General features: G+C 56.6%; 8 protein-coding genes across 8 annotated transcripts; 5 read left to right on the top strand and 3 right to left on the bottom strand.

Annotated features, from left to right (window-relative positions):
- Positions 1-165: 165 nt before the first annotated feature.
- On the bottom strand, positions 166-1,476 carry BKA78DRAFT_237275 (uncharacterized protein; the record flags this gene model as incomplete). Its single annotated transcript, XM_066883866.1, has 2 exons — positions 166-393; positions 457-1,476. Coding segments are annotated over 2 exons (1,248 nt in total), but the record flags the coding sequence as incomplete, so codon positions are not given.
- On the top strand, positions 1,467-2,333 carry BKA78DRAFT_190622 (uncharacterized protein). Its single transcript, XM_066883568.1, has 2 exons — positions 1,467-2,082; positions 2,132-2,333. The coding sequence occupies exons 1-2, from the start codon at positions 1,622-1,624 to the stop codon at positions 2,274-2,276; spliced, it is 606 nt and encodes a 201-aa protein (XP_066741402.1). The 5' UTR covers positions 1,467-1,621; the 3' UTR covers positions 2,277-2,333.
- A 536-nt stretch (positions 2,334-2,869) lies between these two features.
- BKA78DRAFT_256148 (uncharacterized protein) lies at positions 2,870-3,676 on the top strand (the record flags this gene model as incomplete). Its single annotated transcript, XM_066885054.1, has 2 exons — positions 2,870-3,334; positions 3,380-3,676. 2 exons carry the CDS (start codon positions 2,870-2,872, stop codon positions 3,674-3,676), a joined length of 762 nt encoding a protein of 253 aa, XP_066741401.1.
- Positions 3,677-4,078: 402 nt separating this feature from the next.
- On the top strand, positions 4,079-5,088 carry BKA78DRAFT_190486 (uncharacterized protein). The gene has a single exon (XM_066883564.1). It carries the CDS (start codon positions 4,480-4,482, stop codon positions 4,996-4,998), a length of 519 nt encoding a protein of 172 aa, XP_066741400.1. The 5' UTR covers positions 4,079-4,479; the 3' UTR covers positions 4,999-5,088.
- An 8,598-nt stretch (positions 5,089-13,686) lies between these two features.
- Positions 13,687-15,006, top strand: BKA78DRAFT_298450 (uncharacterized protein; the record flags this gene model as incomplete). Its single annotated transcript, XM_066886909.1, has 1 exon — positions 13,687-15,006. The coding sequence occupies one exon, from the start codon at positions 13,687-13,689 to the stop codon at positions 15,004-15,006; it is 1,320 nt and encodes a 439-aa protein (XP_066741399.1).
- A 489-nt stretch (positions 15,007-15,495) lies between these two features.
- Positions 15,496-17,897, top strand: BKA78DRAFT_322379 (uncharacterized protein). Its single transcript, XM_066889116.1, has 3 exons — positions 15,496-16,060; positions 16,110-17,563; positions 17,617-17,897. The coding sequence occupies exons 1-3, from the start codon at positions 15,748-15,750 to the stop codon at positions 17,683-17,685; spliced, it is 1,836 nt and encodes a 611-aa protein (XP_066741398.1). The 5' UTR covers positions 15,496-15,747; the 3' UTR covers positions 17,686-17,897.
- An 11-nt stretch (positions 17,898-17,908) lies between these two features.
- BKA78DRAFT_333084 (major facilitator superfamily domain-containing protein) lies at positions 17,909-20,759 on the bottom strand (the record flags this gene model as incomplete). The annotated part of the gene is made up of 8 exons (XM_066890043.1): positions 17,909-18,148; positions 18,269-18,432; positions 18,487-18,856; positions 18,923-19,077; positions 19,152-19,445; positions 19,624-19,886; positions 20,346-20,422; positions 20,754-20,759. 8 exons carry the CDS (start codon positions 20,757-20,759, stop codon positions 17,909-17,911), a joined length of 1,569 nt encoding a protein of 522 aa, XP_066741397.1.
- Positions 20,654-22,215, bottom strand: BKA78DRAFT_190421 (uncharacterized protein). Its single transcript, XM_066883562.1, has 6 exons — positions 22,077-22,215; positions 21,701-21,998; positions 21,567-21,644; positions 21,249-21,514; positions 20,931-21,197; positions 20,654-20,877 (listed from the first exon to the last, which is right to left on the bottom strand). The coding sequence occupies exons 1-6, from the start codon at positions 22,119-22,121 to the stop codon at positions 20,839-20,841; spliced, it is 993 nt and encodes a 330-aa protein (XP_066741396.1). The 5' UTR covers positions 22,122-22,215; the 3' UTR covers positions 20,654-20,838.
- Between the last annotated feature and the right edge of the window lie 1,080 nt (positions 22,216-23,295).

Raw genomic sequence — 23,295 nt, 5'->3', positions numbered from 1 at the left:
TGCATGGCAAGGAGTCTGCTCTCGAGGACGCTGATTCAGTTCGGACAGCTCGAGTGCAGCGTCGAGCATGGTCGTGTCGTCGTCGTCGTCCTCGCTCCGGTGACTTGCGTTGGCGGTTCGTTGCGTTTGCGTTTCTCCATCTGCCGAGTCTGCATCCAAGCGCTCGCGCACTTCGGGCAAAGCCATCATGAAGGCGTCGTGAGCGAAGACGTTGCCGCTGCAGAGATGGCCAAATAGCTCTTTCATGCCAACTCGAGGAGTCCAAGTGGACGGGTCGACGGTGCATGGGTGGAGGTCCTTTGGCTTGAACGCTCCGACCAAGTCGCAGAGCTCCGCGTACGAAGCGTGACGCGCATACGGAAAAGTAATGATGCGAGGGAGGTTGTTGGGGTCCTCGGCCGCTGCCGAAACGTCGTCGACTGTTTTTAGTGTCGGTTGCTCTTCGTCGTCTCTAACTAGGCGCGCCAAAATGTTGACCAGCCTTTGCAGCGGGATCCCGTCGAGCGAGGCGGCCTCGTCCTGGACCAAGTCCAGCCCTGCGTCCAAACGTAGACGGCCGTTGCCCTTTTTCACGTTCAACGACTCCATGATCCTTGCTACCAGCGCGTCGTCGACTTCGCGGGAAAGAAACTCCTGCAGCCGCCCCAAAATAGACGGATCAGGGGTTTCGAGTTCGTGGGTCTGGTCCAGATCGCCTTTACCGCCGCCCAGCCCCATTTCAGCCACTTCCGCGCCATCGGGCAACCGCTTGACAATGGGGAAAATGCGGACTACGTTGGTAGCGCCGCCGCCGTCGATCTCGGGGCAGCCTGTTCCTCGCTCGCAGCTGTGGAGGCGGACGTTTGGGCTTGGGGTCAGACAGCCGTCGCGGCCGTGGTTGCCCAGGTGGAAGCCAACAAGGGGCGCGGCTTCTGGGGCTTGTGGTAGACTACCGTCGATCGTGGCCAGCGACCTGTACAAGCCCCAACGATAGTCGTCGAGGTGAATCGGTGTGTTTAGGTAGGCTGCCAGTGCTATCCACACGTCTTCGTACCCGAAGGTCCAAGCATTAAAATGGAAGGTCGTGTCTGGGGGGTATTCGGATACTTTTTCCAACAGCTCTTTTAGGCCGTCGGCCTTGGTGGGGAATTCGCGGTACATCCACGAGGTGCTGGCAAAAGTCGTGTCCAGGTAGATTTTATCCAGACGGTTGTTGCCCAGTGTATAGGGAATCAAACTTGGGTTTCGCACGATAGAGTTGACCCACCAGCTTTCGGCTCGAACATCGCCCGTGCATAGAATGGCTTTTCCTTGACCTTGGATGAGAAACATGACGGCGCCAACACAGTGATTGGCGTCGAACAGAGTAACGCGAATATCATTTCCGGGGTTGAGCTCGATGACTGTCGGCGTCTCTAGAGGAATGGTCTTGAGGAGCTTGTTCAGGTGTTTGTACGTCTGCTCTCGCGTTTCCAGGATACCTTTGGCAAAGTTGATGCGGTGGGGATACTTGACCAGTCGGAGGAGAATCTGCTGATAGGTGAGAAGACATCACTGCAGCTTTAGCTAGTCAATTTGCGCCAAACTTATAACAGATGGCAGTGAATGTGGTAGTAAAGTCTCAACGGTTGAATTGGTTTTAATGTACAGTCAAAGTGTCGTCCAGAGCCTGAAGAGGCAACAAACGTGTGATCAAGCTCTTGCCCTTCTGAGACATGGAAGTGGGGCGGGTGAGACCACAGCAGTAATGGTGGTGGAGGGCCAGAAATGCCAGGCATGTCGAGCCAAGCCAAAGTGGCTGCGGATGATGACGAAGGTTCGGCTCGCAGATTTTCTGCAGATGAGGTGGTGGCGAAACACGAGGAGACAGGGTAAAAATGCAGACGAAAAATGCAGGGAAAAGGGCGCGGACAAGGGTATTTATGATGGTGATGACATACCTCTTTTGTGGCAGGTGAGCAAAAGACGAAAGGTGAGCGCAAAGACTCAAGACCGTGCAGGTGATCAGAGTGCACATGGGACAAGAAGCAGGCCAGCGGGGGCTAGGGCGCACAGAAGTCCGAAAATGGTCGATTGCGATGTGGGGGAATTCTGTGGGCAAATGTTGGTTGATTGCACCGACGAAGGAAGGACATACTGACCGTGGATGAAGCCGTCGAAGGTGGACATTATTTGGAGAGGTGGTTCGTGGTAGGCGGTACGCCAGCTTGGGAGGGCATGGGAGGTGTTGGGTGTGGAGCCGGAGAAGGGTCGGTGGAGAGGAGAGGAGCAGGAGAGTCGGGGTCGGGGGTGACTAAGCACGCTGTTCCTGGCCGGCTCTCACTCCAGCTGCAAGCACTTTGAAGTTTCCAAGGTACTCCGTAGACCACTTGGGCATGGAGCCACCACCACAACTTCGGCATCACCACCCTTTACCTGTACAGAGCAACATGATGGCTGCTGTTCATGCGGCGGACCGAATCACGGCGATGCGTTGGTTGCCATGTCGCATGTCGCAGCAAGGCCGGGCGGTGGCTTGCTGACGGGGCGACAGGTGAGTCGGCCAGCATCATCCTCACCGCAATCGTGTGCGCTGGACGCTTCGACATGACCTCCTTTTGCCCAACCCCCATTCGCTACTGTGTCAACTGCCACCGGCTCGCCTCGTGCCCGCAACTGCACCACTCTTCCTGTAATTTCCGCCTGCCAAAACCTATATAGTCCGTCGCCGCGCCTACTCCACGCGTAGGTAGCGCCGCCACACCGAACGGAACCTTCTTGTCCCCATTCTGCCGCCAACTGCCACCCTACCCTACCGCCGAACTACTACTACCGACCACTCTCCTCTCTCCTCCTCTCCGCTTCCTCCTCCACACCGCACTCTCCATTCTCCAAAACACCACCCCCCAACATGCACAGAAAGCTGCCCATATCCGTTCTGGTCTACCAGCATCTCTTCCCTCACCCCCGGCCAGAAGACCCCTCCTCCTTCTCGGCCCATCTTTCCAAAAACCTCGTCGGTGAGGTCCGCATCGAGACGGCAACATTCTACGGCTCCCTGGACACAATCGAGGCACGCTACCCCGGCCTGAACTACTCCCACGGCCCTCACCGCAAACGCCTGGCCCGTTTCCCTCACCATGCTCGCCTCTTCCGCGCCTTTGACGAACTGCGCCTGACAGAGTCCGAGATTGCAAGCCTGTGCCGGTGGGAAGGCACCCTGTGGGCAAGGCAACGCTACGAGCGGGATGAGGGCATCAAGGTGTTGGATACGACCGGCAACGAAATTGGGCCCTGGCGAGGCCAACCCAGGCGCACCACTCGCAAAAATTCCGAGATCAAGGTCAAGACGGACATCGAGGTCGAAATCGAGGACGTACGGAACAACCGCGATACCGCACCGGCAGGGCGCATTGCGCAGCAACAAGCAGCGCTGCTGGCACGTCAACAACAAGCCACTGACGCCGAAGACGAAGACATGGAAGACGACAGCGACGAGGAAATCGAGAGCATCGGCATTCCTCTCAACCAGCGACTGATTGAGGCCGCCGCGCGACGCGAGCAAGGCGCTGCCAACGTCATGATGGATGCAGACTGGGAAAAGTACTTGGAGAGGGGCGACTACGCAGCCAGCAGTGCCGCCCACGTCTCTCAATTGTCATTACCCAGCATCTACCACCAGAACCATCCGCCTGCGCCGCCATCGGCATCGGCATGACGACGAGAAAAATTTTCCCTCGGCCACGCACCACCAGCCAATCCATGATACCAGGACATTTCCATACTTAATCCGAGCACATTCTGGCGTTTTGAGCGGCCAGCCAGGCTCTCCGCTCTGCGCAACATCCGTAACCTCGTCCCGGCCTCTTTATCTACTCTGTTTTAGCCGCAACATCACCCCATTCGACATTTACACGGCGTTGTCATTTTTCGGAGGTCGGCAGGCATGGGAAACACGGGCTGGCATTTTCATTTCGTTGCCGTTGGTTCAGAGCAAAGGATCGATGGCCCTGGCACAATACCCCCCGATTCAATCATCGTGCTGCTTTCTTGCTGTCGAGCGCATTCCTTTTAATAGTGCTTGCCCGCACGTGTATCACCTAGTCGTCGGCAGGGGCGAGATTTCCCTTTTACTCCCATCATGCATCACGGCGTCAAACATAGACTGCGGCGTTCAATGCTTTTGTTTTTTTGAGATTTTTCCAGAGAGCGAGGGACAAGAGGATGGCTGCTGCCACGGCGGCAGTTTGCTACTAGAAGCAAATAATTCATCAGTACCCAACACCGTGGAGCGAAAGACTTTTGTTTACACTGAGTGTGTGTTTACTTGACGGCTCGAAAAAAAAAAAAATTGACAGCAAAGCAGGGTCCTGCCCAACCTCTCCTTGATTGACCTCGCCCTACGACAGGGATGACAACTGCTGTCGAGGCAAACAACCAACACCGCACTTTATACCACTGCAAACCCCACGATGCACAACACATACAGTGGACACATGCAAATGTCAAGATGCGTGTGGAATGCCACCTCATGCGACGGGCCACACGTGCCCAGGCAACCCAACGTTTGCAACAATTAAAAATGTCACTCTGACAGCAGCAGCAAACGCCGAGCCAGTTCGCCTCCCTCTTCCGCTTCCGCATCGCCCGCCGCCTCCGCCCTTCTCTTCGCTTGGTTGCTTTGCATTTTCGCCTTCGCCCTCCCTTCCACCTCTGCCGGCCGCCCTCCCGGCCCGCCTTGCCTTGCCTTGCCTTGCCCTGCCCTGCCCTAGGGCTGTGCACATCCACCGCATCATCATCGTCATCATCATCATCATCCTCATCTGCCGGTCTTTCACAGTGCAGTGCAGTACTTACTTATTAGCCGTACGTACGCCCGAAGACGAGAGGCGGTACTTTACCTTACTCGCTCGCTCTCTCGCCTTGCCCAGGCAGGCACCCACCCGCTACTGCCGGCGCGCCCGTCTGCTGGCTGGCTGGCTGGCTGTCCTCACTGTCCGCAGCTCATCACACCCCTCCCCGGACCGCAAGTCTTGGTAACGACTCGCTCATTCCCGTCCGTTGCTCGCCAGCCGGCCAGCAGCCCTTTTGTGCGGCACGGCAGGGCACGGCAGGCGCAGGGAGGCAGGCAGGCAGGCGGACAGCAAATGGGGCAAACGACGATTGCATGTTGGTGAGCGAGCATCTACATACTGGCACTCTGAAGCAGGAGGCGGCAGCATGCCATGCCATGCCCGGCATGGATGTAAGCGAAGCGAAGCGGGACGCGACACGAGGCGAGGCGAGACGAGACGGGCGGACGAGACGTGGAAGACGCGTGTGCGACTTCGCCCACCGGGCTGGGCTCATCTGCCGCTCGTGGGTGTCTCTCTACGTAGGTCGTTGACTAGTATGTGCGGATTAACTACTTGCCGCGCGCGTGAGCTGTGCTGCTGCTGCGGATGATTACATATGGGACCCGTGGATTCCATTACTGCGGTTAGATTGTTGCTCGTCATCTGCTCGCATGTGTGTTCAGACAAGAACCTGAAATGCAGTCTTCCATGACTGCTGCTCAGCCAGCCCGACAGCTCGATGCAATTACATGTAGCAACCTATTTAGGAATTTCCTCCTGGTGAGATCTGTATCTATCCATCAGGCATGTATGTACCTGCCTCAGCTGGAAGGCATGATGCGTGCCCCCACCTAGGTGCTCAGCCATGCGCATTATTGTCAAGGTCCGGTGGGCAACGACGACCGACAACTAACCATCTGCCTACCTACTTGCGCTGCCTAGACTCACTCTCCAAAGCAGCGACATGAGATGGAGCCAAACAGAGGCAGTGCAGTAAGTCCATCCTAAATATATCTCCACCTACCGTCCGTGACGAAGGGGCAGCCGCCGACCGAGAATAGAAGTGATCCTTCCTCTCCCCAAACAGAAACAGTGCGTGCGTGCGGTAAACACCACCACCACCATACAGCACCATACCACATGTAGGTAGATAGGAGAAGGCAGCTCAGGCACAGATCGAGTGCGCAGCGCAACGCAGCGGCAATGAAAGGTAGGCAACGGAAGGCAGATCACCATATCCACCATCTCCACCATCTCCACGCACCCGCAGGCAGCCGCCCGCCGTCCGTAGCAGCGAAGAACAGAAATGGAAGCGCCTCTCTCGGCTCCCTCCACCATTCGCCGCGCCGGTAGGTAGGCACTGTAGCTGCACGGGTGGGTGCGAGTTTGAAACAAACAGCCGCGCGCCATCGGCATCTGGGCGGGCGCCTTCTACCCAGCCAGCCAGCCATGCGCTAGGTCGATGTGTGTGTGTGTGTGTGCGGGGAGGCGTGGGCAGAGGCGGCGTATACCAGCGGTGTGGTGTGGTGTGGTGTTGTTTGTGCACTCCCAGGACATACATCCCATGAGGTTATAGTCATGTTCATGGCAGAAGTGGTGGTGGCAGGGCAGAGCAGGAAGACGGCTCGACAACTCAACGGCTTCCAGGGCACGCCTCACCCAGCGGCCTCGCTTCAGAACGTGCCATGCGATTGCGTAGGTGCTGCTGTGGTGTGTGTGGAAAACAAAACAAAGGACCAGCCAGCCACACAAGCAAAGAATTCTGAAACCGTATCAGGAAATCAAAAGAGGCTTGCCTGCCGGCGTTGGCGGCGCCATCGTCCGTCGCGCCGCAGGTGCCGTGGAGCCAGCCAGCCAGCGAGCGAGCGAGCCGGACTCCATGGCAGCAGCCACACGCCGAGTCTCGAGATTGGGATGGCCCGCTAGCGGGCAGAGTTGTGATGGTGGTGGTGGTGGTGGTGGTGATGGCCCGGCCTTGTTTTGACATTTAAAGATGGCGTGCAGCAGAGCAAAAAGAAAGCTTCAAGTACTGTTTGGATTCGCCTGTATTTGCTTTGTTTTGGTCTGATCTAAATACTACATGAGGTGCCGTCTCCCTCCCTACCTAAACCAAGAGACGGGACAGGCTGATTGTGCAGCTAGTCCTGACCTTGATCGCTCGCTCACCCTTCTCTCTTCTCCATGCTTTGCTCAATCGCTACTACGCCAATTTTTGATGTGTGTGTGGGCTGGCAAGACTCGTAGTCATGCATGCAAAAAGACTCGCAGACTTGATTGACAAACCCCTCCACCCCCCCATACCTCGCTCTCGTCGAGAAAAGTAGAAACAAGAATGGAAGCAAACACGTTGCCATTGATGAGACCCCCCTGTCAACGCTCAAAGACTCCCACCGAAAGACTCCGCTCCGCCAACGCCATGAGGAGAAACCGAAAGAGAAAAAAAGAGACTACGCTCTCAATCTCGGATGGATCAGAAACTTTTCTGCCGTGGACCAGAAGCGGTCAGACCCGTGGAAATTTGCGTGCTTTGGAACTCACGACTTGTTGGACTCGCACGTCTCAACAAACTTGGTGCAATCGGCGTCTTCGTCAAACTTGAGGTAGACGCTGCTCAACTTGCCGTCCTCGGGCATCGAGAACATGGCAAATTTGGGCTTGGCGCGCTTGTACATGAACTTGGCCTGCAGGCGAGTGTTGATGACCGCACGACCCAGTGGCTCCGATTTGAGCAGAATACTTCCGGCGCCAGTCTCCTTGTGCTTGAGGACACGAACGGGGCCCTTGGCTGTCGCCACCCACTTCTTGGGCTGCTTCTTGGGGTCTGCCCTGAGCTCTTCCTCTGTCTTGTCTTCGAGACGCATCCACGAGACCGCCTTGTCATCCGTGTCAAACAGAATCTCGTAGGTCGATCTGTCTTCGTCTGTCAGAGCTGTGCGCAGCTTGATTTGCTCCGTGTCCACAGGAGCAGGCGTCTCGTCGTCCTCTGCCTCGGACGCTCCCGTCGAAGGAAGGGCAGGCGTGGCAGCTCGTGAGCTTGAAGCAGTACCAAACACGGACCCACTGTCCGAGTTCGTAGCAGGAGTCGGGTTGAACTTGAATGGCGTAGAAATGCTGCCTGAGGGAGGCGCGGCAGAAGTGGCTGTTTTCAGACTCGCGAATGGGTTGAATGGCGTGGGAGCGCTGCCGGATGTGGGAGCGGCCGAAGTGGTCGCCTTCAATCCTGCAAAAGGGTTGAATGGCTTGGAGTCATCCGGGGCCGACGAGGCTGGCTGAGGCGTGCTGAACTTGATAGGAGACTCTGAATCGCCACTCCAAGTTTTGTTGACGGGTCCAGTCTGCGCAAAGCTGGAAACGTCATTGCCCTTTGTGGGTGGTGTTCCAAACGCTGGCTTTCCGCTGTCATCTTTCGTGATGCGCCCAAAAAGACTGCCACTCTTGGGCTCCTGAGTCGGGGTACTGGTGCCCTGCTCCTCATCCACTTCGCCGTCCTCTTCCTCTTCGTCGTCGTCGTCATCATCCTTGCCGTTACTTTCGTCTTGGGACAGGTGACCAAAGATGTTGTGAGGGTTTGGAGAGGCGGCACCACTGTTGAGAACAGAACCGTTGTTCGCCGATGAGACCGGCGTAGGCGAACGCGATGGAGCACCAAACAACGCCGAGGCAGGGGGACGAAGACCACCGTTTGTTTCAACCTTTTGCCGTTTTTCCTGCGCGTTTTCCTCGGTCTCGCCCTTGGGATCGTCGGCGGTCATGGCAGTAGATTTCCTCTTCGCTGCTCCCGTATCAAAGAGCTTGGGTGTTTCGGCATTGCCCAACTGACCCAATGGAGCAGACTTGGACGGCGTTTGCGATGGGAACAGATCCCTTTTGACGGGGCTGCCAGCTGGGGTTGTCGACGTCGAAATGCCCAATGGAGCTCCTGGCTTCACGGGCGTCTTGGAAACGGACGCTCCAAACCCATTGAAGGTAGAACCACTGGACGCTTGCGACTGAGTACCATTCAAAGCAGTAGGCTGGGATGATTTGTTGACGATACTGCTAAAAATATTGGCCGTCTGCGAACCAGCGGGGCCTGCAGAGTTGTCTTGAGTGGAAGCCTGTTCTAGTTTCTTGGACGAGCTCGCTCCACTGGTCCCATTCTGCTGATACTTCTTGTTCTTGAAATCATGGTCTTCCAATAGATCATCGCTTTTTGCAACGCCCAGACGCTTTCTGATTCTTTGACGTTCCTCGAGGTAGAATAGACATTCTTGAAGCAAGTCGTAATTCACTTGACTTTCAGCCACGATCTTCTTGAAGTAGCGATTCAGGTCGAACCAAGCAGTAATGGGATCAAGCTCGCCGTCGTCTTCATCTGTGGCCTCGTGACTTTGAGAAGGCCCTTGTTCAGTAGAAGCGATGGAAGAAGCGGGCTGGGTCGGCTTGGCAACCGACACTTCGGAATTCTCTTTGACAGGCTTGGAGGCTTCGGCAGCGGCAAAGATGTTGCCACTGCTGGGTTGGCTGGATGCGGGCTTGCCAAAGATATTTGCCGCGGAGGCTGGTTTTGGTTCCATGGCCTTTTGAGAGTCTTCCGGCGGGCTTGGATTTGTGTTGGACGGCGGCTGGGGGGTACTCTCGGTCGGTTGAGAGAAGATGTTGTTTGCTCCAACCGCAGGCTTCGAAGGCGTGTTTCCAAATAGATTGTTGGCTGTTGAAGTGCCAATCGTAGAGCCAGCGGGCTTAGAGAATATGTTTCCGAAGCCCGTCGAAGTGCCAGAGGTGGAAGCGGAGGGGTTGAAATTGAACCCATTCGAGGCAGAAGCTGCAGTTGAGCTCGCAGGTCTGTCGTCAGTCTTGGACTCTGGCGCAGCGTCCGATGCTTTGCTTGGGGTAAATGATGGCGCCGGTGTACCAAACAAAGTGTTGCTGGTCTGGGCTGGGGAGGCAGAGACAAAGTTGACCGATCCGACTGGTTTACTAGTGGCAGATGCAAAGTTGAAGGGCTGCGACGGAGAACTCGAAGCTGCGTTTGGCTCATTGGTCTTTGGCAAGGAAAAGGCGGGCATAGGAGCGGGCTTGCTGCTCTCAGGCTGGTCGGAGCCATTGGCAGGCGCCGGTTTCGGCGTGGATTGAGCTCCGAAAGAGAAGGTACTGCTAGGATTCGTGGAGCCAAATGAGAAGGGGCTTGCAGACTTCTGGGCATCGTTGGGTTTGGTCGACGCATTGAAGGAGAACCCTTGAGATGGCTCAGGTGCAGGCGATGCAGTTGAACGCCCAGCGGACGTTTCTTGGGTATCTTTCGAAGTGGTTGAAGCGCCAAATTGGAATGGAGCATTGGTCGTGCTCTGGCCAAATGTGAAGTTGATAGAGGGTTGCGAGGGGGCGGTGGTGGCTGGGGCTTCAGGCGCCTTGTTCTGATTCTGCATGCCAGCGCTGAATGAAAATTGAGGTATCGAATTTGTGCCGGCACCAAAAAGACTTGGCGTAGGCTGGGTAGATGGAGCCGCAGTAGACGTGTTGGCAGCAGACTGGAATGGATCACTGCTTGGAGGGGTCTGGCCGAAAATGTTGCCAGTCGGCTGTTTACCAAAGTTTCCAAAGAGGTTTGAGCCGGTGTTTTGCATAGTGCCTGAAGCCGACTGCGTAAAGGATGAGGGAACGGGTTGTTTCTGCGGCGAGACGGATGTGTCCATGGCGTCGTTTGATGGAGCACTGAGTCCGTTGGAGGGTGGACCACCAAAGCTGAAGCTGAACCCGTTGTTTGAAGGTGGAGGGGCAAAGCTTCCAAAAGGGTTACTGCCTCCGGTCCCTGGAGCCGGTTGAGATGCGCCTGGAAAGCTATTGGATGGCTGGACGTTGAAGGTCAGCGAGAGACAACAGAGCGTGATGTTTTCTACTTACAGTGCCGCCGCCGGGCGCCCTTCGCGATTTCAGAGGTTTGATCCTGTCATTTGTCAGTCATCCAACCTTCTTCATGTCAAGAAACTTTTCAAATGGCAACACAGGGATGGTGGTATTGAGACCCTTGCCTGTCAGACCAAGAAACAAACCTACCTTCTGTTCGCAATTTGCGCCGCTGTGGCCTGCTTGGGCTTGTCATCTTCTGACACTTGGTTTGAGCCATCTCCAAGAAAGCCTCCCTCCTTGGACATTTGAAATCCCGCGCCGCGTTTTGACATGGTGGCGAAAAGACGACACCGCGTCTCCAAAGCAGTTATCCGTCGTGGCTTTGGTGTTCGAGAGGGTAGGGGACGTTGTGCCGCTCTTCAGACGGTATTTGGGAACGTGTTTGAGCGACTGACGTACAGTGACGCGAAAGCGGTGGTGGTGCGCGTCCGTTGTTGATGTTTTGTTGGCTCGTAGGTCGGCGGTAGAATTTGAGAGGCCAGCAAAGTCCGACGCACCTTGGCGGTGGTCTACAGGAATGTCGGAAAGGTCTGGGGAGGGCGTGATAGGGTCGCAAGCGCCGCGCGCAGGCTGGGACACAGAGGTCTATTTGCGCAAACTCGACGTTCGACCGCGTCTGCGAAACGGGAGAGATCACGGACGTCAGAGCTCGGCGGAGCTGGAGGTGGTAGTATCCAGCCCTCTTCTTCGGAAGATAGATTCGCCGCGCCGGCGGTAACGCCTCGGCAAGCGCGACGCAGCCATTCCCGGTTCTCGGTGACACTTCCTCCAATTCCATCAACGGCCGTCTCTCACCGCCTGCACTCCGCACATGCCTGCAGCGCCTAGAAGAGCCTCAATGGAGCCAAGGGAATAAGGGAATGGGCTCCTAGGAGTCAGACTGGCCACATCCAGAGACGTAGCAATCCTCTCACGTTACAGTCTTGATCTAGTCCTTTCCGCAGCAAAAGACATGGCGACCATGTTGGCGACATCAAGATCGAATTTGCCGTGAATGTTCGCGGCGCAACACGTACGAAGAAGACATTTTGGAAGTTGATGGAGCATCAGCATGGCAAGCACACAGCTTAAGGCGACCATTTGGAAGACCATCCCTCGCCATGCCCCTAATTCCAAAAGCAACCCCTCGATATGTGCCTTTCTCAACGAATACAGGGGCGCCAGCGTCCACATGCTCACTATCGATTTGTTACTGGCCCAGGCAGGCTTGACAGCGGACATTGACGTGATGAAACCAAAATGCAAGCTACGAGGAGTGAAGCACACAACGGCCATTTGGTGGAATAGACGGCGCGGGAAGGAGCCCGAAGCACGGTCTGAGCACTATAATCTCGCGCCATGGAAATAGCGAGATGAGCGAGTGCAGACGCATGTCATGTCATGGCTTCATTATTGCCCCTTGGAAGTGATTGGGATCCTGGTCCCTCGTGGAAGACCAAGATGCGGAGGTGATTCGCAAGCGGGAAGCGCCGAGGGAAGCCTGACAGAAGCTTCCAGTGGAGAAGTCTGTAAAGTAGTATGGAGGTCACAGTCTGTATGCACTCAAGCAATGCAGATGGGTACAAAACATGGCCGATGGTTGCATGCATGCACCAGAATGAATAGTCTGTCGTCCGACTGGCTAGGCATCCCATGGTTGGATTCGTGGTGTCTTGGGACCCAGGTAGGCATGGTGAAGTGCCGATGGAGGCTCAGAGGGCTTGACGACGATAGGGGAAGTTGGGCCGAGCTCTGACCGCGGGAATTCAAAGAGATTCCGGAATTGGCACGAGGTCTTGGGGGGCGAGCTACGGGGCAGTCTGAGCGAAGACAAGACGCCAACATCTGGTCAGGGAGGCTGAAGAGACGATGATTGGGAGAGGAAGATGTTCGGAAGCACATGGCTGAGCCGCAGAGAGGCTGGGCCGCAGCACGTCACCATTTTCGGCAACGAGACGGTGAGAAGAGGCAAGAAGCTCGGATGGTGGAACTGGGACTGGGACTATGGCTGTCGACGTCAATGACGGCCATGCATGTGTATGTACAGTTGGCGAGGTGGCTAGAGGTGCTTTGGTAGGATGCTAGTGCTGGCGCCTCCCGCCGCTCACGACGACGACGATGGGGACAACAACAACGAAGAAGTTCAGGTACGGTAGACAGCCCCCACGGTCCATCCGAATCGGCGCAGCGGTGCAGTTGGAGCGGAGCGGGTGGGTCTGGAGGCGAGAAAACCAACACCGCCTTTTGCAGTCTTGACGCTGTTTGCGGACTTGTCGGGATGGCGGCGGCGGCGGCCATCAACGGGCGGCGCTGGTTGGGCTCGTCTCGTAGGCAGGCAGACCTTGAGCTTATCCACGTCGAGATAAGCGATGAGCAGAGATCTGCCAAGGAACCAGGCAGGCGGGTTTTTCGGGAGGAGAGAAAGGCAATGTGAGAGTTGACGTTGTTGAAATCATCAAGATGTGAACTCCAGCGACATCCGCTCCCGCCGTCTCCGCTGTCTTGTGTTGCATTGCATTGCATCTTCCTCTCTCCTCTCCCTCTCTGCAATCCTCCCCCTCTGCACGCCTCCTGGCCGGTCCCCAACCTTAAGTTCCCCGCTCTGGTGGTCCGCGAGCAGGCCCGGCCCCGGCAGACGTCGTCTGTCGTGATAGCCCGTCGGATACCTAATATATCCTGTGCCGTACATCAGGTTGGTGAGGCGACGCTGGGGCCTGAGGTCTTCCCCCGCTATTTCCTCGACACTCCTCCGCAGGGGGATCCGCCGTCCTCTTTGTTGCGCTGACGCCCACTCCGTTTCGCCCTCCCAACCAAGTCACCATCACCTCAGCACCATCACCTCCACTTCTCTCCACAGCCTCACCAGCGCGGCGGAGCACCCCCTCAGCCCTACGCCAACGCCGTTCAAGTTCGCTGCGCCGACGACGACTGACGACGACAACATCACCCCATCATGCTGCGGTAATCATCGCTTGCGCAATCCACCGTCGCTGACCCTCCTACCGCCCACCTCACCCACGACATCATGGCCACCTCGCATCCGCGATACTCGCTGCCTCCAGTTGGACGCAAGCCTTCGTTGAACCGCCACGCGTCTTACACAAGCTCGCCGCGACTCGACGACCATGTTCGAGCCGCCGCTTCTGTCCCAACCCACGCTCGTCTTCACAAGCGCGGCACCTCGGATTCTTCTGCTCCAACTGGCAGTCCTACTACCTCGCAGTCTCCAGACCTCGCTGTACTAGCCTCGCGCTCAATGGACACCCCCACTTCTTCTTCGCAGGAAGAGGGTCGCCGCAGCCTCGACTTTGTATCTGCGAGAAGATTAAGGCCCTACCTCCGCAAACTCCACACCAGAGAAGACAATTCACTCGATCTTTCGCTGCCTGCTCCGGACTCTGGAAGCCCGGCCGGCCTTGGCATTCACGACTATGCTACTGGTCCCCGCTCAGTCGCCGACGTCCACTTTGCCTCAGCCACTAGACGACAACAGCACAACAGATCCACCTCTGGAAATTCCATGAACTCGGCCAGCTCCGGCGGTCTCCGCCAACCGACGGCTCCCTTTCTGCGCCACACGCCTCGACAGTTTAGCGACTTGAGCGAGCATTCCCAGCCGGGTTCCATCCACGAAGAAAATGCCCTGGCCGAAGCTGTCGACATCATGTCTGACGACGAATTCGTCTACCGCCAAGGCATTTTTGATCCGCAGCGGCGCTCAGGCTCCATGTCCTCGTCGACTCCCAATGCGCAAGCCCCAATTCACTCGTTTTCGAGTGGTTCCATTAGCCGGATGCCCAGCCGGTCTCAAACAAGCTTGTCAAATCTTTACGACAACACCCGCTCAAGACGCGACACCATGAAGTCTGAGCTTGCCCACTCACCAAGCTCTCGAACATCCCTAGACAAGGCAATTGGTTTTGTAAGGGGCCGGGAATCCCCAGTAGACCCCGCCTCCCGCGCAGCGTCCATTCGCGCACTGCGGGCCGAGTTCCAGGCCAAGGAAGAAGCGAAAGAGCGCAAGCTTGAAAAGGACGCATTGCGGAAGCGGGATCGAGATGAGCGGAAAAGAGCAAAGCATGAAGACCGTTATCAGAGGCCCGAGATGGAAGAGATCAACGAAAAAGTCGACGATGCCCCAGCGATACCACCACGGCCCGTATCAGGGCAAACCACGGGGACCAGTCACAACTCCGGAACGCCCCCGTACATTTTACAGAGCAACACGACGAGGACGACTCGAGCTACAACCAACAAACGTCGTACACGCCGGCCAATCCGAAGCAGATGGGCAGCCTTTGTCGCGTGGTTCCGCACAAGACTGCTCCGGCTGAAATGCTTATGACGAGGGGAAGACGGCTTGGTACGCGGCATGTTCCCTGACCGGCTGGGGGCAGTCAGGCAGCGGTGAAGTGCCTAGGTTTCGGTTGCAGTTTTTCAAAAGTCTGAAGAGGTTGGCCCTACAGCGCAGCTTGGGTCAAGGCATCGTATTCCATTTTTGGCATTTTTTGATTTGCATTTCTTGATACATGGACACTCTTGGGATGGTGTTTTGGATTTTACAGCGCGGCGTTGACGGGACTTTGGGCCGTCGCTCACTTTGGAATTTACACTGCGTTGTCATTAGCGTGATGCAGACATGGAGCATTCACGGTACAGAGGGACGGGCTTTTTGGAACTCTGGCGGGATAGGGTTGTTGGCATTGTGTTGCATTTTAGGCATATTGCAAATGTTGAACGTCTTGATTCAGATGACAGCGACACGAGTGCGGCGCGTTAGTCAGGTGCGACGCGGCATGGGACGTATCAGATTGTGCGTGTAGGCGTCGTGACGGGCGATATAGGGTTAGGTGTTTGTTTGATGATGCGATGCAAGCAATCCATGGCGCGTCGTGGGAAAGCTTCCGGTCCGTTGCCCACTCTCGAGCTGCACCACCGAGCTCCACTCTGTCGCGACCACCCGACGGACCTAACCTTGCCTCAGCTTACCTTCTCACCACCTATCCCGACCATCCACGCCCGCTCGCCTTTTTCCTCGTCGTCGACCATGACCAGCTCAGCCTGAGTCCCTCATCCTCCGCCGTCCATGCTTTCGTCCGCCGCCAGTCGCCTCGCGCCGCAGCGCTTGGCCGTGGCTCCCCGGCGCTACTTCCCCACGGCCGCCGCCCACAGCTTCTCCGCATCCGCCGCATCATCCTTCCCTCGCAACGTTTCAGGTCTGCAACGAAGATGGAATTCCTCGGGCAAGCCAAGACCGTTCAAGTTGCAGCTCATGGACGTGACCAACAGGCGCGTCCAGAAGCAAAAAGAGCTGCAAGAGAAGGGTTTCGATCCATCCAATCGCGCTGGAGGGAATGAGCTGGCAAACACAATTCTTGGAAAGACTGGTGTCGCCATTTGTATGTGGATCTAGCGTTTGCGCCAATGCGGCTGCTGACTTGCAAGCAGTGGTCTTTGTCGGTTTTTGCTGGTGCTACTGGGAAGGCTCGCAATTACACCCGCCGGAAAACACCAATTCGACGCTGCCTCTGGATTCAATCCACAACAAGGTCAACCACGATCATTCCAAATTCACGTATCAAGCGGCATGGGTGGATTTCAAGGACATTGTTGGAAAGGAAAATGTGTCCCTCAACGAAGCCGATCTCAAGGCGCACTCGGGCTCCGACTGGTCGACCTATGCGCCTCGCCCTGACGAAGTGCCCTTTCTCATTGTGCGCCCAGCGGACACACAAGAAGTGAGCGAGATTATGAAGGTGTGCCATGACCGGCGCCTGCCGGTGACGCCATACTCGGGAGGGACCAGTCTGGAGGGGCAGTACACGCCAACGCTGGGCGGCGTGTGCATCGACTTTTGCCGCATGGACCGAATCGTCAAGCTGAACAAGGAAGACATGGACGTGATAGTGCAGCCAGCAGTCGGCTGGGAGGTATTAAACGAGGAGCTTGGCCAGCATGGGTTGTTCTTCCCCCCCGACCCAGGTCCCGGCGCGCAGATTGGCGGCATGATCGGGACCGGTTGTTCCGGCACCAATGCCTATCGCTACGGAACCATGAAGGATTGGGTGTTGTCGCTGACGGTTGTCCTCGCGGACGGGACCGTTGTCAAGACGAAACAAAGGCCCCGGAAAAGCAGTGCGGGCTACGACCTTACTCGCATTTTCATTGGCAGCGAGGGCACGCTAGGTTTAGTGACCGAAGCCACCCTCAAGCTCACCGTCAAGCCCCTCAACACGTCTGTTGCCGTCTCCAGCTTTAGAAGCATCCGCGAGGCTGCCGATTGCGTGCAAAAGGTCGTGGGCGCCGGTGTTCCCATTGCCGCAATCGAGATTCTCGACGACGTGCAAATGAGGTGCATCAACAATGCTGGAGCCACGTCGAAGAAGTGGGCTGAAGCACCGACGCTCTTCTTCAAGTTTTCGGGCACGCCCGCCGGCGTCAAGGAGGACATTGACATTGTGCAGAAGCTCGCAAAGAAGAGCGGTAGCAACACGTTTGAGTTTGCCCGCAGCAAAGACGAGGCCGACACGCTCTGGAGCGCGCGCAAGGAAGCGCTCTGGAGCGACATGGCGATGAAGCGGAGCCCGTCAGACCGCGTGTGGACCACTGACGTTGCCGTGCCCATTAGCAAGCTTCCAGACATCATCGAGGAGACCAAGGCCGACATTGACAAGCACGGCGTGCTCGGAGCCATTGTCGGCCACGTCGGTGACGGCAACTTTCACGCCATTTTGCTCTACAACGAGGAGGAGTACGAAAAGGTCCACGGCGTGGTGCACCGGATGGTCAAGAGGGCCATTGAGATGGAGGGCACCGCGACGGGCGAGCACGGCGTCGGGCTCGTCAAGCGAGACTATCTGCCGTACGAGGTTGGCCAGTCGACGGTGGATCTCATGAGACAGGTGAGTTGGGAAGTTATCAATTGCGAGAACGTGAAGCTGACCCCCGACACCAGATGAAAAAGGCGTTTGACCCGTACTGTCTGCTGAATTGTGACAAAGTCGTCAGGATGATCAAGGAGTAAAAATGCGTCCGCGAGACGGAGAGAGAGCATTCACCAAACTACTGTTTATAGCGGTGCCATGGCGGCCAGCTGTGTAGATTTGAAAGATCATATGGCATTGTTCGCATATTCCACTCCGTCAAATAGACCTTGATCCCCAACTTTTTGCCTAGCAAAACGCCTTGCCTTTCCTTCCATTGCGCCAAGGCTATTTATCCAATGCCAACAAAAAAAAAAAAAAATCCTACTTGCCGTTGATGTACTTGCTCTTGCCGCGAATCCTTTCGCCGTAATAGTAAAAGACGTACGGGACGGGTGCCATCAGAGCGGCCAGGCCGCCCATGATGGTCAAGGTCCAGTGAACGCCGAGCTTCTCGTACATGGGCATGCCCGCCGACACCATGCCGCCGGCCGCGACGTAGCGGACCAGCGTGACGGAGGCGAGGGCCGAGGCCGAGACGCTCTCGTAGCTGTCGATGATGTACTGTTGCCGGGCATGGTCAGCAGCAGCCCACCCAGGCCACGCGTCGGACGGCCAACAGAAAAAGAGAAAGGAAGGTAGGTGGTGGTGGGGTGGGTGGGGTGGGGGCCAAACAAAACGCACCAGATAGCTCGATATAAATACGCACAGGATGCCGTATCCAAACAGCACGCTCGCCACCAGCGGGCTCCAGATGCTGACGCGCGCGGAGCTGCTCCAGCCCATCCAGAGCAGGCTCACGGGAATGCACACGCTGCCGCCCAGCATGCTGTACCACAGGCGGAACTCTGGTTTCAGGGGCAGCAGCGGCGGCGGTGGGCCGTCTCCTTTTTCCAACTGACTGCTGCTGCTGCTGCTGCTGCTGCCACCTCCACCACAACCAACGACACACCCCCGCCTGGCCCAGCGGTAGACCAGCGGCGCCAGCGCCGTCGCGCCAAACAGGCCGACGGCGATGGCCACGAAGCAAAACGCCGTCGCGACCTGCGACGTGCCGTGCACGCGGCCGTAGATGTAGTCGTAGCCGTCGAAGAAGGTGAAGAGCACGACGTAGATGACGGTCAAGTACAGCGCTGTCAGGCTGATGATGGGCTCCGTGGCCGTCAGCGCAAACGGCCGGTAGAGGGCGAGGCGCAGCCGCGTCCAGAACGTGTCGCCGGCCAGCTCGACGGCCGCGACGTAGCGGTCGTCGCCGAGGAGGGCGCGTAGGTGCTGGGTGGTAGATGTAAGCTTGATGGTACCTAGGAGTAGGGATTGCGACGGGAGGGGCAATGTTACATGCGACTTCCAGCGGAGTAGGACTGGCGAGTACGTCTCGGGCTGGAAGAGGAGCACGGCGACGAGCACCGCCGCCGCCAGTATGAGCGACGTCCACTCGACCCAGCGCCACGAGACGTGCTCCGACTGCGCGATGAAGGCGCCAAGAATAGGACCTAGCATGCAGCATTAACACCCGTCTACTGCCTACATTTCCACCTCCCCCCCTCCTTGAATTCAACATACATACCCAAAACGGGGCCCAAGAAGGCGGCATTGGCAAACACGGGAAACGCGTACACGCGGTCGACCGGACTCCACAGGTCGGCGATGCTGCCGCCGGCGCACGTCAGCGGCGTGCTGCCGAAGAAGCCGGCCAGGAAGCGGAAGGCGATTTGCGCGCCGACCGTGGGCGAGAGCCCCGACGCCGCGATGGACGCCATGTAGAGCGTCAGCGTCCCCACGTAGACCGGGTTGCGCCCCAGCGTCTCGGAGCAGGGCCCCGAGAAGAGCGCGCCGATGCCCAGGCCGACGAGGTAGCGGCCTAGATGGGGGGGAAAAGGGGTGTTAGTGGGTGGTGGTGAAGGTGGTGGTGAAGGTGGTGTTGAAGGTGGTGGTGTGGTGGACGAAGACGTGGAAAAGTCCAACGGACAAGAAGTGAACGACAAGACCCGAGCAAAGACAACATCCTCGAAAGAGAGAACAGAAAGAAAACCACGTACCGGTAGCCAACGTCTCAACCTCCTCACTGACGCCAAACTCCCTCGCGGCCTCTTTGACAACCGCGCTATCAATGCTGCTCGCAACACCCACCACAAACGCAATGCTGCCAATCAGCAGCGTCGCCGCGATGCGCGACCGCACGCTCCACGTCTGCGGATCCAGCGGATCGCCCGCCTCGTGCTCGACGACAAACACCTGTCCGTCGGCGGCGGATGCGTGCGGTTGGATTGTGATGCCCGACAGCAGCACGCCGAGCGCGTTGCTGCCGCCGAATGTCGATGGACGTGCGTCCGGGTGGTATGTGAGGGCAATATCTATGTTGAGGGAGGAGGAGGAGGAGTGGGTGGGTGGCGGTGCTAGTGGGAGAGGGGGTGGAAGAGGGGGCAGTGCGGTGATAGGGGTGGAGGATCTGATCATGAGATTTCTGGGAGGAGGGGGAGCTTGAGGGACCTTGGGTTTGTAGTCGAAGTCTTTGGGGGGAGGAGTTGGAGGAATGTCGTCGCTGCTTTCGTCCGAGGAAGAGAGGACGTCGAGATGTTCGACAGCTTCGGCATAAGGATGGTCTGTGGGGGCTTCTTTTGCAAAATCCTTGAGCTCCACAGCTTCTTTCTCCTGGAATTCCCATATGGAAAGATTTGAATCTTGCAATATCTCTTTTGAATCGGATTCGCTGGCCCGTGGTACCTTTGCTTTCTTCGGTGTCTTGAGCTGTGCGACTGACAAAGCAGCAGCTCTTTCCGCGACTTTTTTCTGCTGTTCCTCTAATCGCTCCCGGATCTTCCAGTACTGTAAGAATGACTGCATTCTGAGGCGAAATAGCAGCTTTCAGTGAAACAAAATGCATTGGCTACTGCGAAGAATGGCATTATAAAGAAAAGACGCCCAGTTAAGCGCCTGCAGCAACTCGAGTGTCGCCGACCTGGAGTCATGAAAACCAGCAGTGCAGCTGGCGTGGATCCGGATTGGACACTTGAAGTTCAGCGCGGGTCGTAGAGTGCATATATGAAAGTCCCAGCGATCGCTGTATGCGGAGATCTCTGAACGGCAACGATGTGTGGACACGTGAAACATGATGACGCAACAGCGTCGTCCGGCAGCTGTGCCGGTCTGCAAATCCAGGCTTACTCACTGACATGGTTGGTGAATAATCCATCAAAAATGAGGCGACACGTTAGTAAATGATTATGCAAAATGTCTAGTCTTCCTCCAACCGTCTAGAACTTGAAGACCTGGTCTTTGTTGTAACCCAGCTCCTGGTGAACAAGTTAGCAGAATGCCAAGGAGCTTGGCTGGGATGACAACTTGCCTTGAGCGCACCGTCGAGCTCTCCCTGATCGGCTGGGCTCTTCTTGGTGCCAGAAATGGCCTTGTACATGCCGGGCGGGCCGCAGACGAAGACCTTGACCTTTTCGCCTTCCTTGGGCTCTGGCAGCACCGTCTTCAAAAGATCTTTCGTGATGTGTCCCTTGCCCTGCGTCCAGCCTTCGGGCGGGTTGTCGACAAGGTAGAAAGCGCGGAAGCGTTGCGGGTACGTGTTCTCAAACTCCTCGAGCTCCTTCTTGAGCAAAATGTCCTAGGTGAAGCTTTAGTGGCTCGCCTTTTCCTGCAGACTGAGTGCTCTTACCTTCTCCGAAAGGTTACCGTAGACCAGGGAGATCTTGGTCTTGTCCTCGGGGTTCTTCAGGATCGCACGGATGAGCTGGTACATGGGAGTGATGCCAGTTCCACCAGCAATCAAGCCAATCTGCTCGTGCTTGTTGGGGCTCCACGGGTACTTGGGGATTGGCCCTTTCATTGCCAGAGAATCTCCGGCCTTCATATCATGCATGTGCGACGACATGGGTCCACCGGGGTACTTCTTGACAATCAGGTCAATGTAGCCACGGGTGTCTGGAAAGCATCAGCCCCTGTTCGATATGATATCCTACGGTCCAAATCATACCCTCGTCGCTGGTGGGAGTGTAGGGGCGGATGACGGGCTTCTCCATATCCGGGCCCTTGAACTTGGTCAGAAGCGCAGCTGCTCAAGCGTCAGTAACCTATGCCGTATAATTTTCGAGTCCAATCCAGACTTACAAGCCACTGAAAGACCCGAGACATTGTCGCCCTCGGGCAGCAAGAAGCGGAACCTCTTGGTGTTGTGGTTCAGGGTCTCGACCTCCTCGAGCTTCAACGAGATGAAGCCCTGATCGCCGCCCTTGAAAGCAAACTGTTCGGCCGTGGGAGGAGCGTTCTTGGCCGCAGCTGAAGCAGGAGCCTCAGCGCCCGATCTGCTGTACCACCAAGCGCCAGCTCCGGCGGCGGCTGCCACGGTCGCGTAGGCGGCGGCATTGGAGCTGCTCTTGGGAGACTCACTGGCGTAGCGGCGGACTTGCTGTGAGGTGTCAATGGCTTGTCAGCGAGGCTCCAATGAATTTAGGTAGCAGCAATGATCGGGATTGGCGGAGCTTACAGTCCTCAGCATGTTTGCTGGACGGAAGGCCTGGCGCGCGAACATTGTGAGATGTGGGTACAATGGATGGATTCGAGATTGAGGTGACGGGGGAGGGTGATGACAGAAGGTTGTTTGAGAGAGCTGTGAGAGGTTTGAAGATCAGGAACTTTGAATAGCGACGGCCGGCAATGACGCAAAACGCCGGAGCTTGGACCATCAAGGTGGTCGGCACCCGAAAGGTCCCGCAATTGCTAATGCGAGCATCGCCAACGACGCGAACTCCGAAGCTCTTGCTCCATGAAACACAGCTTCTCAAGTCCAGTCGCAACATAGAAAATGAAGTGTCAATGTAAATGCCATTTTACGAGTCTCGCACACGGGCGGAAAAAGCACAAAGTTAAGATGCGGCAGCCTGCAGATGGACCAAGCTTTCACCCACATTGCGCCATTTGGAAAACGTCATGACATTTGAACTCCTACAACCCTAGGCCTAAGACTCTAATGGCAATGTCATTGGCGAGGGTCCAGGGGTCATTCGTCCATCGTTGCACTCTATTCTTCAATTTTCCCATCATGTCTCATGTCTAGTCGAGCTCGTCGCACGTACATCGAGCTCCCAGAGCGGCGCGTCCCTACCGACGAAGAAGCCGTCAATCACTCTTTTCACTTGGTCTCAGTTAAGAGCAGTCAGATAAAGTGAGCATGAAGGTAAAAGCAGTCGGAGATGTTGAGGCAGAGGGAGATAGCAGGGTAAGATGGAGGCCGCAAGAGGTGAGAAGAACCACAAGGAGCATGCGAGCGCAGTCGCAACCTCTGCCTTTCCAACTTGTGATGGTCGATGGAGGTAGTCGCTGATTTCAGAGCGCAAAATCGGGCTGGAGGAAAGCCATCAACCACGGTGACATCCAGCACAGCGGAATCTTGACTGAATCTGTTCATTCGCGCAACCATCTCTGGGATATAGAAAAGCTATCCTATCCCGATTACCACACCCTCCACACCCTCCACACCCTCGCCTCCTCATCCCAGTCATCCTGACCATCATGCCACACGGCGCCACAGCCTGCCTCAATGGCGCAAACGCCTGTTGCTAGGAATGAAATGGAAGATCGACCTTGAGTTCGATCAGTCCCAAAAGAGAAAATGCTCGGGAAGAAAAGCCGCCCTGCGCTGATGAGTTCCTCGCAAACAAATGCCATATCCAAATGCCCCCGCAAACTCCAAACAGCGTATTGAT

Source organism: Phyllosticta capitalensis, assembly GCF_038381095.1.
Source record: "Phyllosticta capitalensis strain CBS 128856 chromosome Unknown BKA78scaffold_9, whole genome shotgun sequence".
In the NCBI taxonomy this organism is placed as follows: domain Eukaryota; kingdom Fungi; phylum Ascomycota; class Dothideomycetes; order Botryosphaeriales; family Phyllostictaceae; genus Phyllosticta; species Phyllosticta capitalensis.
This window is presented reverse-complemented; position numbering and strand designations above follow the sequence as displayed.